The 16,010-nt window shown below is 38.8% G+C and overlaps 1 protein-coding gene across 2 annotated transcripts in view; it reads left to right on the plus strand.

Annotated features, from left to right (window-relative positions):
• The window catches only part of PDE8B (phosphodiesterase 8B), a 77,741-nt gene that overhangs the window by 45,144 nt on the left and 16,587 nt on the right, over positions 1-16,010 (plus strand). For both annotated transcript variants that reach the window (XM_085042988.1, XM_085042987.1), the window contains exons 6-11: positions 3,541-3,629; positions 6,358-6,436; positions 6,918-7,058; positions 8,501-8,589; positions 9,002-9,062; positions 15,455-15,506. In XM_085042988.1, coding sequence (XP_084899114.1) covers positions 3,541-3,629; positions 6,358-6,436; positions 6,918-7,058; positions 8,501-8,589; positions 9,002-9,062; positions 15,455-15,506 — 511 coding nt within the window. The remainder of the gene's footprint in view (positions 1-3,540; positions 3,630-6,357; positions 6,437-6,917; positions 7,059-8,500; positions 8,590-9,001; positions 9,063-15,454; positions 15,507-16,010) is intronic.

Raw genomic sequence — 16,010 nt, forward strand, 5'->3', positions numbered from 1 at the left:
ACATCTGGAGTTAGAATTAACTGTATGTATTTTCTTAAATATATATATAGTTATGATAATTAACTGTAGTAAGAAAAATCAGGGAAGAGGTGGAATTAATCCAGGCAGAATCTCATGCTCCTGTGCTCATACTGAGTCCAGTGTCTGAGCTAACTCACATTCAGCCCAAGTTTGTTTACACAGCACAACATGAACCAGAATTACCATTTTCAGATCATCTCCAAAAAAAGAGGTGTAAGATCTTGCCTCTACTGCAAAGGTATTGTGGTGCCAAAGCATTTCTAAAGCACTTAGATACTCTGAAAATTGGAAAAGGTGAGTCTAAGAGAAAGGTCAGTCCAAGAATGCCAGTGCTTTATTAGTGTAGTTTCTCCCTCTCTCTCTCTCTCTCTCTCTGTCTATCTCACTTTAATATTTTTTAAAGAAAACATTATTACTTCTCAGATCTAGTGTTTCATTTGGAAATGATGCAGGGCAATAAGTTTTGTGAGCTAGATTTTAACTGTAGATGTAGTATTGAGTAAAGTCAGAGGAGACTCTGTGGCTATGAGACACAGCTCAGTGGCGCTCTCTGCCTTGGAAAGAAAAATCTTTTTGCACCTGACAGCTGCACTAACTCTTCCCTCTTGCTGTCCCAAATTTATCAGAGAGCTTGCATAATGTAATAATTCCCTATTGGAATTATTCTCAAGACTTTAAAACACATCTGATACCAAAGTTTCTATTTTTGCTGTGGGGTGGACATAGGAATTATTTCTGCTTGGATGGGGATCAGTAGGGGCTACATCTATTAACACAAATATATTTAAATGTACCCTTCTTCAAACAGAGAGATGGTACTTAGAGGGATCTCTTCCTCAGCAGCAAAAATGAAATTTATTTTTGGAAAATCATACCTGTTTAAATCATACATTTTTCTTTATGCTGACTTATCTCTATTTTTTCTTCTTCTCAAGAAAGTCTATTTTTTCTATCTTCTGATTTTCCCTCTATATCATTAACAGCTTTTGTGTTTGTGTATTAATACTGTTGTTAATCCAGTACATAAATTATGCTGATTTTCTTTTTCCTCTCAGCCTCATAAATCTAATAGTGGTGGCCTACTTAGGATGGGCTAATTTGAATGGGTGATTTAGCTTCCTGACTGATTTTTAGCTATGATTTACATTGGCAAACAGGGGATCTTAATGTTTGCAGTTACTGTATTACAAACTTGTCTTGTATTTTGAACTTCTTTTCCTAAACAAATGTTGATTCTCATTGACCAGATATTATTAAAACTTTCTAGATTGGAATAAAAGAGGTCTGTAATATTAAAACTAATTCTTATTGCTAAGCAAGAAGAATTATGCATTCCTGCTAGCTTATAACTCTTGTGGGTTGTACCAAGTTCTGTGGTACAAACAGTGGAATCCAGTTATAATGAAGTAAAAAATAATTTAAGAATATGTGTTACTTAAATAAAATTGTACTGTATAAATATGAAACTTTTTTAAAAGAAAAGTGTTTTGTCTACCTTCTAGTATCTGAGAGTTCAGAGTGCTTCTTATTCTTGTGTCACATTAAGTACACAGATTAGAAAAGGAAAATTCCTGCTATTTTCATGTCCCGGTTGATTTCTCAGTTTTGCGTCAGCCAGCAAATGACCAGCATCAGCACTATGAACTTAGATAAGGTGATTCTGTACATTTGCAGAAGACTATACAACAGTTAAGAGTGGGGTTAGCACTTTGATAAGCTGCAATTCTTGATTCTTAGAAACAGATTTGTGCCAAGAGTTCTGTCCATGAACAGGAGTGGTTAAATCTTTTCAGTAAACAACACTACTGTAAAATTCAGTTTATAAAGAGCCTTAGTATATTCTAGTAAGTCTATTTTATAAAATAAGTTTCAATCATTGATAAATTTTCTATTGATAGATTTGTTTTCATATTGTTTTAAATTCAGCACAAATATATTTGAATATCTAAAAGAGCACCCTAAAGCTGAAAATCTATATTTACACTGCTGTAGAAGTTTGTTTGCAGGCAGTTTGATTGCAAAGGCACAGTATTGTTTGCACCTTTGCTTCTGCCTACTTGATATTGTTCCTTTTGTTTTCCTGTGCATTCTGTAATGTGTAAAGTGGAAGTTACAGAAATATTTTAAGATCTTAACATTAAGGAGTGAAACAGACCTATGCCAACAGTTGTTTTTATTTTTTTTATGTTTTGCTCACAACTTGGAATTATGCCACTGGTCCCCAAAACAGTTTTTCATACAGGAGAGAATAACAGATTTCTTAAAAGCTCTTCTTTGTTCCTTGGAGTTTTTGCATGCTGGTGTGGACTCTGCATGCAGCTGTGCTGTGAGAGCTTGTGACAACACAGGGCATTTCCTGTGATAGCTAAAGTCAGTGCATATGATTGATCAATAAACTTTAACTGAAGTCAGAGAATCTGCTTCTTTCGTAGCAACATAAAATTTCTGATTTCAGCAGGACCAACCACAAGGCTTTCAAACTGAACAGAGAGAACATTCTCTCCTGTCTGGAGTAGAATTTCTTCACTGTGCTCAGCATGCTTCTTACTTTATATACTTTTCTGCATTTCTGAATTCACAGTGACCGTTCAGTGAGATTACTTGAGAAGCAAAGTAACTTCACTTTCTGAGCTTTAGCTGCCATATTTGCTTGGAAACAAACGCCAAATATTTTATTTTTTTTTAACATGAATGTTTTATGTCTCTACGGTTTTCTATTTCCCTTCTGAATTAAGGATGGATGTTCAAAATAAAACATCGAGACAAAACTGGTTTTGTGTGAGACTGTATTTGGGGTTTTTTTAGAGTATCTGTTGGGTTGCCAAAACCAAATGGGAAAATCCAGTTAAGAACTTAGCATATTTTTATACTTGCTTTGTATTTAGATATATCTGTTGTCTTAAAAACTAGAAACTAGTTCCTGAGGAAAAGATGATTATTCAACACAAAAGGTACAATGAAAGCTTCTTATTTCTACAGGAAAAGAAAAGATGGTTGAGGTTGGAAGGGACTTCTAGGTTCCATCTTTCCCAACCTTCCTGCTCAAGTAGGGCCACCTAAAGCAACTTGTCCAGGACCATGCCACACAGCTTTTGAACATTTCCAAGGATAGAGATTCTGCAGCCTCTCTGGGCAACCTATGCCCAGGTCACTCTCACAGTAAAAAAAAGGGTTGCCTGATGTTCAGGTTCCCTAAACCTCTGTACTTCTGTTTGTGCCCGTTGCCTCTGGTCCTGTCACTGGGCACCACTCAAAAGAAACTGGCTCTGTCTTCTTACAGTTTCTCGTCAGATATTTATATACCTTGATAAGTTCTCTACTTCAGCCTTCTCCTTTTTGGGCTGAAAAGTCCCAGCTCTCTTGGCCTGTCCTCACAGCAGAGGTGCTGAATCACTTTTGTGGGCCTTTGCTGGCCTCAGGCCAGCTCTCTTTAAAAAGTTTAAGTTTTAGATGCAGGAACAGAAATAACAGTTTAAAACCATTCCAGATTTTTTCATGCATTCTTGATTTGTCTTCCAGCAATTCACAGAGAACAGCAGCGTAACTGCTTGTTACAATGAACTGGTTCAAATAGAACACGGAGAAGTGCGATCTCAGTTCAAATTACGGTATGTAGAAGTGTAAGAAACTGCAAACATCAACATCTTGGTCTAAATAATTGTATCAGGTTACTTTCTGTTTCTTCCTAGCTATGCATATGTGTGCCTTGCATCTGTATGTTAACTAATATACTACACTTTTATATTTTCTCCTTCTGTTATTTTGTAAAGGACAAACTTAAGTGCCTTAGTAACTGGTACCCTGAGAAAATTTGGTCAGTGTAGGTATGGGCTGCTAACTTATGTGATGGTAAAACTTCACAAAGCCATTCTTGATCTCATGTGTCTGAGATTTCGTATTTAAAGGCTTGAGCTGAATATGATCTTGATTCAGCTCTGAGTATTTATTTTCTTGCTTGGCTAAGACTTGGCAGGCCAGGAGCACAGGTTTATATGTTAGTGAGAAATTAAATTATGTTTATTCTCACATGCACTTTTTCTTTAATGTGACTAATTCTATATTTAATATAGGTGCTTATGCATGCATGTAGATATTTTTGCAATGCAACCATATGAAACTATAGGAAAGACATGCAGAGAGGGAGTCATTCTCTGTGTGGCATAAATTAATTCCAGTTCCATAAACAGAAAGTACTATTACTTTTCTACAAGTTTCAGTGTCTCTGTTTAAGAAGTTGATTTTCCTGAGTTTTTTTTTTGCAAACTGATACCAAAGTGACTTCACATTTCAAGTGATTGCATGTTCATGTCTGCAGACTGCAATTACAGTGAAATTACAGGGAAAAAAATTGAATTTTGGGTTACACTATTTTAATAGTTGTTTTCCAAAACTCAGCAGAAATATCTTCCCCGTACCTCTGCCTTATTAGCCAGATGCCGTTAAAAATTGAGAAAAAAAATGAGAAGTGGTATTGATTATGACATTCAGGTTTTTTGGTTTTGGTTTTTTTTTTCATTTTTTTTCATTTGTGGTTTAATTAAGTGGGGAAAACAGTGTTGCACTGCACATCTGTGCCACTTGTTGCTGATCTGCAGGTCTTCTGTACAGCTTTGTAAAAGTGAAGGGGAAGAGAATACAGAAATTTAATTGATGGAATTAAACCCAGGATATGTCAAGTGTTCAGACACAAAAGAAATGTGGTGGAAAAGTAGCACTAGTCCCAGAGAACAGTATATGAGTTCATGTCAGTGGTCAGAAGTGTCTTTCCATTCCTAGCATAGACTCTGCTTTTCCACATAAACTGGTTCTGGTTTGAAACTTGGCTGGACATCTGTATGCTAATTAAAGGGGAGATAGGCCATTTAAAGTTGTAATTTTGCTGGCGTGCTTGCCAGATCAAATGAAAATACTAAGGCTTGAATAGGGTAAATGCGTCTGTGTGTTTTCTTACAGAAAACATATGTAATTACATTTATTAGCATTACTAGCAGCACTAGACAGGCATCTATGACTGAGACAAATTAGTTCCTTCACACAGCACAAAATTACACTTGGGAACCAGCTTGAACTGCTAAAAAATCACTTGTAAAATTACATTGGGAGCTCCTTTTATTATATAAGCAGAAATACTTTTGTCATCTTCTGTATAAAACACTTTTTTCCTACACATCTTTATTCACACAGCTGCATGTCTGTGTTTCAGTGTATGTCTTTTTGTGTATCCTATTTGGTTTTGAGTTACTTCCACAATAAGCAGAAGTAGTAATGTCCTGTATTTCTTAATTCTCTAGTCACTGGTACTAATTCAAACCCTACTATGCAGCTTGGAAGCAAGATGTTCCTTTTAGGTAATAACTGTACACAAGAATGTTTATGCACGGTGCATTTTTGCTCCCTGCAACCAGAGTTATATAGAAGATAATTAGTTTGTCTAGTTATATAGAAGGTAATTAGTTTGTCTTTAATCCAAATCAAAGATGAATTTCTGACATCTATCAAAGCAAGTATGCCTGGGTTGTTTCTTCTAGTATGCACTCTTCCTGCCCACGGTAGGGTGTTGGAACTACCGGATCTTCATGTCCCTTCCAACCCAAATCATCCTATGATTCTATGAGATATACATTTCCCCCTAGTATTAGGGGCCTATATTAATGTTCATGCTATCTTGTGTAAATCATAATTTAAGCAATTTGAATTCTGTAGCAAAAAGGCTTTTGTTTTCCTGCATTAGTTCAAGTATAGCCCTGGGGAAGAAACAGGGCGGGGGAACAAAGATTGTCTGGATCCTCAAAGATCAGAATGAATGGAAATCCAGTCACTGCATTGTGACTTGGAAGCAGGAAAATTGATATTTTTTGGACTAGAACTTTGAGATGGCTCAAATTGTTTCCTTTAACTGTGTTGTATTACAGTTTCTTTGATGGTGCCAATCTATTTGCTGCATTGAAAACTTTGTATATATCTGTTGTAATGATTTTTGTGTTCCCAATCTTTAATGATCACGAAACTTTCTGATGTAATAGTAATGTGTTATTTTTACTGTTAATTGTTAATTCCTGCTGCTCAGAGCATGTATGTAGATACAAGTACACTATTAAGATGTTGCAATACTTATGAGCACTTTTACAATGTTATCTGCAGTAAAAGCACGTTAACAACACGGATGTCTGAAGCTAGATGTTCTGAAAAAGTCATAATAAAGATAGTGACATGGTCTAGTCAAAACAACTGCTATTTTGTGATTCATCTACCAATAAGTACAATTTAATCATGTATTTATAGTGAACAAAATGTTCTAACAATAAAACTAATGTGCTAATTGTTTGCTAATTTCAGGGCTTGTAATGCGGTGTTTACGGCATTGGACCATTGTCAGGAAGCTGTAGAAATAACCAATGAAGATCATGTCATTCAGGTAGGGGGGAAAATGTTAACTATTTTATAGAATTTGAAAAGAGGGACTCCAGAGACATCTTTGCTCAGTAGTTCCTGTTCTATTTCAGTATTTTAGTTTTGTTGCCCATTAGAAAGCCTTGTGCACTGAACTGCTTAATTTCTGGCTGCTGCATACTGATGCCTGCTGAATTTTTAAGACTTTTCCTCCTGTAACTTCATTTAGATGATAGTTTTCACTAATATTGTTTCTGGTAAGACCTGCATTAGTTCTATTTTTGTGCCTTCTGATAGGAGATTACATATCGCCTGCCCTCTTTTTGTGTTCAGCCTCTTCATTGAATAAAATGTTTCACCATTGCATAATATTTTTATATGAGAAACACTGAATTGAAGGGATATGTGGTTGTGGCTTTAGCCCTACTTTTATAGTTATAAGTAACTTATTATCCTTTAAATAAGTTCTTTTTGACATTATCCTAACAATACCTTTGTTTTGGCAGTATGTTAATCCAGCCTTTGAACAGATGATGGGATACTGCAAGGAAGAGCTTATTGGCAAGGAGCTCACTGAACTACCTAAAAGTGATAAAAACTCTGCAGATCTTTTAGACAACATAAACACATTTATTAAAAAAGGAAAGGTAAGCAAATGAAACAAACTCATGTGAAATTGTTAGAGAGCTCTATTCTGCTTCGTTTTTTATTGCTATAGGTTTAAGAACACAAGATGTGCTCTCCATGAGTACACATATAAGACCAGAATTTTGCTTCTCAGATGTGTAAGTACAACAGCCCATGTCACAGACAAGTGACTACAGACTTCATTAGCTTTGTTTTTAGGATCTGACTGAACTCCTGCTGATATGTTGGCTTAAGATCAGTATCAGAATGTTTTCTGTGTTTCTGTTTTGCCTAGAGCCCATGGAGCCTTTGTTAGTTGGAATGTAACAGTTTGTCCCTCAGTCAGTCTCTCAGGTGGCTGAATCATCCAACCAAAATGTGTAACTGTTCTGTCAAACAGCAGAGCCTTCACTGACTGCATACTTAAAGCACCAAAATGTATTGGCACCCAGTGGGAGTTGCCTTCCTAACTATAGTTAGAATATCTGCATATCTGCAGTGCACTGTGAACTCCTGTTGTTCTGGAGATGGGCCTGGCAATACGTTCCCCTAATACATGCAACAGTCTCTTATCCTATCTCCCCTGGGTTGCAGAAATACCTGTCACCCTTCCCCATCTCACGTTCTGCTTCAAGAACTTTGGGGAGTTCTTGAACCTTTGAGTCACATCCAGCAATGATCTGAGCTTTGTGAGTCACTGTCTGGAGTTGTTTGCAGGTTCACCTTGGTTCATTAACAGTACCTACAGGCTGTGTACACTACCTGCTGTGCTCCTTCTCATTTATATGGGCTGCCCAGCAGCTACATCTACCTGCTCAAAGGTATCTTCTACCCATTTTCCAACTTCATCCTTCTCTGCTGCCAGGTAGTTCCCTCCTTAAAATCTCTCTTCTTTGAAGTCAGTTGAAGGACATCTTTGGATAAAGGACTTCTGAAATTTAGCATAACATATTGTGTGACAACTGACAGCTTCAAAGCTGAATGGCACTTGGCATAGGGTTTGCTTCTGCTGGCCCCTAGGGAGATAGCCTCTGGATGTGTTGCAGCCACTGCTGCTTATGGGAGCACCTAGCGAGAATGTCACCTCTTTAAGTAGATGATACCTAAAGTTCCTTGTAAAAATTGTATACTTTCTTCCAAGAGAAACATAATTACACTGTCCTTATGCTTTCAAATGTGTGTTAAAGGTGTTGCTCTCCACTGGGTGCGTAGTTGCTGCTGCTCACTCTCTCTCTCTCTCTCCCCCTCTCTCTCTCCATCTCTCTTTCTCTCTCTCTCTCTCTCTCTCTCTCTCTCTCTCTGTGTGTGTTATACTTTATAGTATATTAATTTTATACTATTTTAAAAAAGACAACCCTGAAATGAAAACAATGATTTAGTATACCAGGACTATGCAATAATAAATGAATATTTGCTTGCAAGCTATGTATGCTTAGATGCTGTGTCTGTTGTGTTTCCTTAGGAATGGCAAGGAGTTTACTATGTAAGAAGAAAATCAGGAGACAGTATCCAGCAGCACGTGAAGATAACACCTGTGGTCGGTCAAGGAGGGTAACTAACTTGTCCGGAACGTGATTGCTTTCTGGTTTTTAGAGCCTTTTCTCTGCTTTCTGCATCTGTAAATTTGACATAAATCTCCATGTATTTAGCAGCTGGGCAACCCCCGTGTTTGTGTGTGTGCTTGTACACGTTCCCACCTTTGTAGTTTAGAACGGACACATTGCCAAATTCAGCTCCCAGATGTGCAGGAGAATTCCTGGAGCAAAAAGAGGATCATGTGTCCTGGGACAAAAACTCAATGTAATGCTGAAGGAGTGCTTGTCACCCAGTTGTCTTGCTAGTGTTGGGCTTGTATCTGGTTTCCTGAGGGCTTGGAGATACCTCCTTTAGAGAACAGCAGTGTATCACTTCACTTCTCTCTTTACCATTTGATACAGTAACAAGTGATTATTTCTGTTGCTAGGAAAATAAGACACTTTGTGTCCCTCAAAAGGCTGCATTGTGCCAATGAAAACAACAAACAGGTATTGTATTTCTTTCATGTGATGATTTTCATGGCTTTTAGTAAACTGATATTTTTTGGCTTATCAGTTTTTCCAAGAAGATGTGATCTACATTGTCAGTGAGATTCTCACTGATTGTTGAAGTGAGCAAGAGAACTTCAACATTTGCATGCATTATTCTGCTTTTGTAGGACTCCTGAGCAGAGGAAGAACATCTTTAATTTCCTGTGACAGTTGAGTGACAGTTCAGTCCGTGATACTGTGGAGCAATACACACCACATTCCAAAGGGAGTTCAGGGCCTTTTTTGTTGAGCTGTTCTTGCCAGTCTGGTGTACTTGCACCAACTAATGACCTATGCTCAGTGGTCCGAAGGTTTGACGATGTGTGGCTCTTATATAAAGTGTAGCCTTCATGCAGGACTTGACACCTCACACACTCAGCTGAAGAGGTGCTGTGGAGGGCTGTAAATCAAGCTACAACCCAAGGAAACTGGCAGCAGCAGCTGAGCTGGGTCTCTGCAGACACAAATCCACACCACTACTCCTGCAACAAACTGGTGGTGTGGGGAGCTGTTTGCTGTCATCTTCTCCTGGTTTCCTCCCTCTGACAGTGTCTGAGGCAAATGATCACATCACATACTTTGCCCCAAAAATACTCTAGCATGTGCCCTGTGTAGTAATGAAGTCTGGAATTCTGTGAGCAAAGGAGTGAAGCCTGTCTGTAGGGATGAGATGGAAAGTGGGAAGCATGGGAAATGTCTGGAAACATTTTAGACCAAGCATGTGCTTGGACAATGGGTTACATTTCCATGTTGTTTAGGAAAGGGGTTATGTATATTGTTTTATTTAGAATTTTCTGTGCTTCTATCCATGATGTGGGCAAAGACTCTTATGAAAAGTATTTAGAAAGTCACCAGTATGTCTACTTGCCCTTCTTCAGTAGAACAATACTGAACATTAGCACATTATTGGAAAACCAATACTACTGAAAGAATTTCATAGGTGGTAACATTTGACTGTTGAAAACATCCTACTTGCACAAGTTTTTGTGGGGGTAGGTGACAAATCAAGGAGAAATCTGCATAATTCTTGGAAGAACTTTGCATGTCTCTCACTGAACAATAAGACTCATAATATTTTAAAGTGACCTCATCTTTGAACTAAAACATGTATTTTACTATCAGCAGCAAAATATAATTTACAATCACAGGATTTTTTAAAATGCTCAGGCTAGAGTGCAACAGAGTTCTATAATAAAAGCAGTGATAAAGTTATATGTATTTCTTTTTTAAACCTCATAATTGTTTCATTTATAGCAGCTTTGATGTTGATTTGAAAGTAAGACAATCTGATGGCTTTTTCTACATTATACACACAGCTGAAAGACTGGTACAGGGAGGTGTAGATATGACATTCTTAATGCAAGATAAAGAGTACAAAACAATTACAAACTTTTACCTATCTGTCAAAAATAGCAGTATGAATATCAGAAAAAAGTCCCTTTATTTGGTTTTTCTTTGCCCTGTAGATTGGACTGCTTAAGTCAAGTAAAAATCATAGAATCATAAACTGATTTGGCGGGAAAGGGATCTTAAAGATCACCTAGTTCCAGCCCCCTTGTCACAGACAGGATCACTTTCCACTAGACCAGGTTGCTCAAAGCCCCATCCAATCTGGTCTTGAACTTCCAGGGATGGGACATCCACAACTCCCCTGGGAAACCTCTTGCAGTCCCTCAATGCTCTCACAGTAAAGAAGCTGTCACAGTAAAGAAATCTATCTCCTGATAGCTAATGTAAACCTACCCTCTTTCAGTTCAAAGCCATTCCTCCTTGTCCTGTCATTACACACCCTTGTAAAAGTTCCCCTCATTTTCTTGTAGGCCCCTTTAGGTCCTGGAAGTTGCTAAAAGACTCCCAAGAGGCTTTTCTTCTCCAAACTGAGCAATCCCTACTCTCTCATCCTTTCCACATCGGAGAGGTGCTACATCTCTCTGGTCAGTTCTGTGGCCGTTCTCTGGAGATGCTCCAGCAGGTTCATGTCTTATCCTGGAGGCCCCTCCAGTGTGTCGACCTCCCCACAAAGCTTGGTGTCATCAGCCACCCTGCCGATGGTGCACCTGGTCCCACTGTCCGTGTCCCTGACAAAGATGTTCTGGAATGCTGGCCCTAGTGCAGACCCCCAAGGGCACCACTCACCACTCCTCTCCACCCGGACTCTCAGCCATTGACCACAACTCTTGGAGCAGGGCCATTCAGGTAATTCCTTATCCACTGAGTGGTCCACTTGTCAAATCCAGCTCTCTCCACTGTAGAGTCAAGGGTGTGCATGAATGCATGAAATGCTTTGCACAGGTCCAGTTAGACACCATTCCCTTACCCACCAATGCTTAACTCCATTGTAGGAGGCCACCGAATTTGTCAGGAATGATTTGTCCTTAGTGAAGCTGTGCTAGCTGTCACCAATCATCTCCATATTTTCCATGTGCCTTAGCATGGTTTCCAGGAGGATCTGCTCCATGAATTGCAGGGCACAGAGATGAGACTGACCAGCCTGTTGTTCCCTGGGTTTTCCTTTTTCTTTCAATTTTTAGAAATTACAGTCAACTTTCCCCATTTCCAGTCACTGGAAACTTCACGGGACTGACATTACTTCTCAAATATGATGCATAGTGGCTTAGCCACTTCATCCACCAACTCTCTCAGGACTCACAAATGCCCATCAGCTCCTGTGGACTTGTGCACCTTCAGGTTCCTTGGATATTCCCAAGCCTGATCTCCTACACTGGGTGGTTTTTCACTTTCCCAGTCCCTGTCTTTACCTCCTGTGACTCAGGCAGTGTAGCTGAAGCACTTGATGGTGAAGACTGAGGCAAAAAAGTCATAGAATTCCTCAGCCTTCTACATGTCCCAGGTGACCACATCTCCTGTTTCCTTCCAGAGAGGGACCACATTTATCCTAATCTTTAATTCACCAAGCTATTTATAGAAGCTTTTCTTGTTGTCCTCGGTGTCTCTGGCCAGATTTAATTCAGTCAGGGCTTTTGTTTTCCTAACATGATCCCTGGCTGTTCAGACATTCTCGCTATATAACTCCCAGGATACCAGTCCTTGCTTCCACCCTCTATAGGTTTCCTTCTTTTGTTTGGGTTTGTCCACAAGTTCGTAGTTCATCCACGCAGGCCTCCTGGTATTTCTGACTGACTTCTCTTTTTGGGATGCATCACTCCTGAGCTTGGAAGAGGTGATCTCTGAATATTAATCAGGTCTCTTAGACCCCTCTTCCCTCCGGGGCTTTATTACCTAGCAGGTTCCTAAAGAGGCCCAAGTCTGCCAAGTTTGAGGTCCAGGGTAGTGAGCTTGCTGTGTGCTCTCCTCACTGCCCTGAGGATCTTGCACTCCTTCATCTCATGATCACTGCAGCCCAGGCTGCCCTTGAACTTCATGTGCCCCATCAGCCTCTCCTTGCTGGTGACAACAAGGGAACTTAAGAAACAAATTTCAGTTAAGGAGTTGTGTCCAAGGCGACATTCATATTCTCCTGTACTGCTGGAACACACCACCTAATTCCTATCTTTGTAGTATGGGTTCATGAGAAGCTACTGGCAAATTAAGCACTAATGTGATGACCCATAGGTCTGGGGAGTTTTACACTTTTGGTGATTGCAGGGAATATGGCCTTCAAAAGGTTCTCCACAGGTAGAGGTCTGCCACAACAGTTAAAAACCACAGCCTAACAGAAAATATGGTGTGTGGAGATTTAAGGTCCCTTGGGGAAAAAGCAAGGTGCATCCAACAGAGCTATATAATTGTTCTGTTTCACTTCTCTCATGGAAATACCTCATGGAAATACATGACTGTAGGAGATCCTGGACAATGCAGTTTTCCTAATATCAATGCCTGAATATTTGCAGCAGTAGAACTTTCCCTTACATTAAAAAAATTAGGTTCCTTTTCAAGCCACAGAGAAATCTTTATGGAAGGATAAAAGGAAATAAAATAAAGTATTTACTTAAGTTACAGAGCAGTAAAAGCTGTCATGATTCAAATTTGGATGCAAATGTCCAATGTTTCACTACATCAACATAATTTTATGTTTATAATTGTTATGAAATTATGTTTATAATTTCACTACATCAACATAATTTTAAACAGCTTGATCTCAGCATTCAGACAATGTATGTTGACTTGGAAATACCCTTATATTATTTCACCTTATTACCTTCACATTATTACCCTTGCATTGTTTCACCTTAAAAAATGTATGTGTGTTATTTGCCATTAGTGACAGCGCCTGTAAGGGATATCAGAGATCACTGGAACCTTCATGTATTTCTGTGCCAGATTCATCATATAGAAAAACTTAGCATGTTAAATTCATGCATGGGAAAAATATATTTAAAAGAGCATAAAGCATTCTTACAGTGAAGATTTATGAATGGGGATTGACTTTCATGTGACTATTCCTGTGAGCTGAGCCTAGGTAATTATTAATGCTGCCATTGTCAATGTGAGACCTGGCAGGATAGTCCAGTGTTTGCACATTCATAAATTTACAAGAGAGGTGCTGTTTCTTTCAAGAACATATTGACCCAAGATTAACTGTGTAACTGCCCTCATAACTTACCTTACATGGCTCTTTCAGTACATGCCTGCAGAAGGGGAAGAGAAGTATTCAGAACAGAAATGTGGTTTATTTTTTTTAGTAAAGCATGTGGAAGACTGCGCCAGTTTTTCTGCCAGTTGTGCAGGAGACAGAGATATATCCATTGGCTCTGAGAGAAGCTCCAGCCTGGGGCCAGAAAAAGCAGTTCAGATGCCTTGTATCACTGTACCAAATTTGATGAGATTTCCTTAACCTTACTCTCTTTGGATGAGATTACTTCTCTGAGAGCTTCTACATGGTTACAAGAGAGGTGTTCAAGATTTTAAAATTTTTTGGATGAAGAGTCACTTCTTACTCTCTTGAACAAGATTTATATGGAGCATGAGCACAGGGTTTCCCTTTTTTTTCTTTTTTTATTCATTACAGAAAGCCATGCCTGAACTTTGTGGGGTTTTATTCCTTTCCATTTCCTTCTTTTTCCCCTTTCACCCTCTTTACCTGCCTCCCCACCCCCAGCAGAAAAGTGAAAGGTGTGCAAGAATGACAGAAAAGATAATTTGTATCATTCCTTTCCTTTCTTTCCTGAATAATCCCCGTGAGGAGCCTGCAGCATGCAATGTCACAAACTGATACAAACGCTAAGAGCACAGAAGTGCAACCTTGTCGTACTGTTCTTTTAACTGACAGGTTGCAACCATGGATTTCATTCTTCCATGCAATCTAATGCTTTGCTATAGGCAGGTGATGGATTTGGTCAGAAGAACCAGTCACCATATGACAGTAATGGACTCCTAAATATGATGTGTACTGAATAATGTGTAATTACAGTGTCAAGCACTGACAATTATTCATCTGAAGTAAGAGGGTATGTGTATCTTCTCAAGTGACTGCAGTAAAAAAAGTAATGCATTATTTCTAGTCCTTCTCAGAGTCTCTGTTAGCTATACTCAAATACATCATTTGTCAGTTTTCAAGGGAAGACTTGAGGAACTGACATTTCGAGTCAGTTTTCCTATTAACAGCAAAATACTTTCTTGTAACCACGGAGCAAAAGTAAGGGGTAAAGTGATTAGCAGGTATTAAACTTCTGTGAATTGGACATTACTTTTATTTCTGAGAATTAAAAAGCAGAGGAACACTTAATCTGTGTTATTGCAGACCAAGCAATAGCTATAAATTTTAAGATATGGAAATATCCTATCTAAATTCTAAGAAAGCTTGAAATACCTACTGTTTGAACTACCCAAGACGTTTCAGAAGCACAAAGAAAGAAGATTTTGTGTTTAACTTTTCATTCATGAGAATGATTAAAAACTACTTGGAAATAAAGATCTGATGAATGACACCTAACTCTACCCCTAATTTCATTGAGAATTGTTTTTTGAAGTCCGGTTTATCAGTGACCCATGAAGGGATGCATGCAAAATTAGCTTAGATAGCTCTAAGAAAATTATTTTTAAAGAACAAAATGTTGTAGGATTTTTTAAATTTGTTTTTTATTGTATTTTATTCTTTCAGGTCAATATGCAATTTACACTTAAAACACTACCTAAAATTACCGTCAGCTCCCTTGTAAACATAGGCAGTAAACAGGAATTTAGCACATAAAAGCACTTGTATCTGTGAATTTCTGCATGACCTCTCTGTTTGCTTTCTTATTATTTCTCTACATCTAATTACACCTGAAGAAGAGTCTTTGCCAAACACTTTTTTAAAAATAGCTGAATGGAAAATGCTGGATATGGACAGTGTTTAAAGTTTTTTTGTATCCTTTTTGCTTACATATATGTTTTACTCTTATCTGCAGTTCTACAAGAGTCACCGTGAGGATAAGTACACAGGAGACAATTCCCAGTCAGGTTAGAATACTATAATTTACCTCTACATTCTGCTGTGCTGGAGGTTGTGGCAGGATTCTCTGCTGGTATGAATTGTTGTCTCTTCCTTCTGTCTGGTCAGTGGTCAGAGCTGATGGCCGATGATGGATGCCAGCTGCCTCTGATGTGACACCATGATTTGAACTTGTAATCAGCAAAAATAATTGAGTCTCTTACAATAACTGAGTGCAGACCTCTTGCTGTGCATTGGAAGTTAAGATGCATTGCTCTTCATTGTATTAAAGACTGGGTCTGATCCTGCAGCTGGCGTACCTTGGCACCTCTTTTGTTTGAAAAGTGGAATGTGCTGACTTGTGCCAGCACACCTGCCATAGGGTTTCCAAGTTTAGGACCTGTCAGTAGGCTATTGATTCAGCCCCAGGCATGAGCTAAGACAGTTGTCTGAGCTGTGCAGGCCTGAGCGACTCAGTTCCAGTCAGCACTGGAACGTCTGCAACCCTTGTCTTGTGCCTCAGATGGGTTTGC

This window comes from Lichenostomus cassidix, chromosome Z (assembly GCF_008360975.1).
Source record: "Lichenostomus cassidix isolate B80296 chromosome Z, HeHo_3.0, whole genome shotgun sequence".
Lineage (NCBI taxonomy): Eukaryota > Metazoa > Chordata > Aves > Passeriformes > Meliphagidae > Lichenostomus > Lichenostomus cassidix.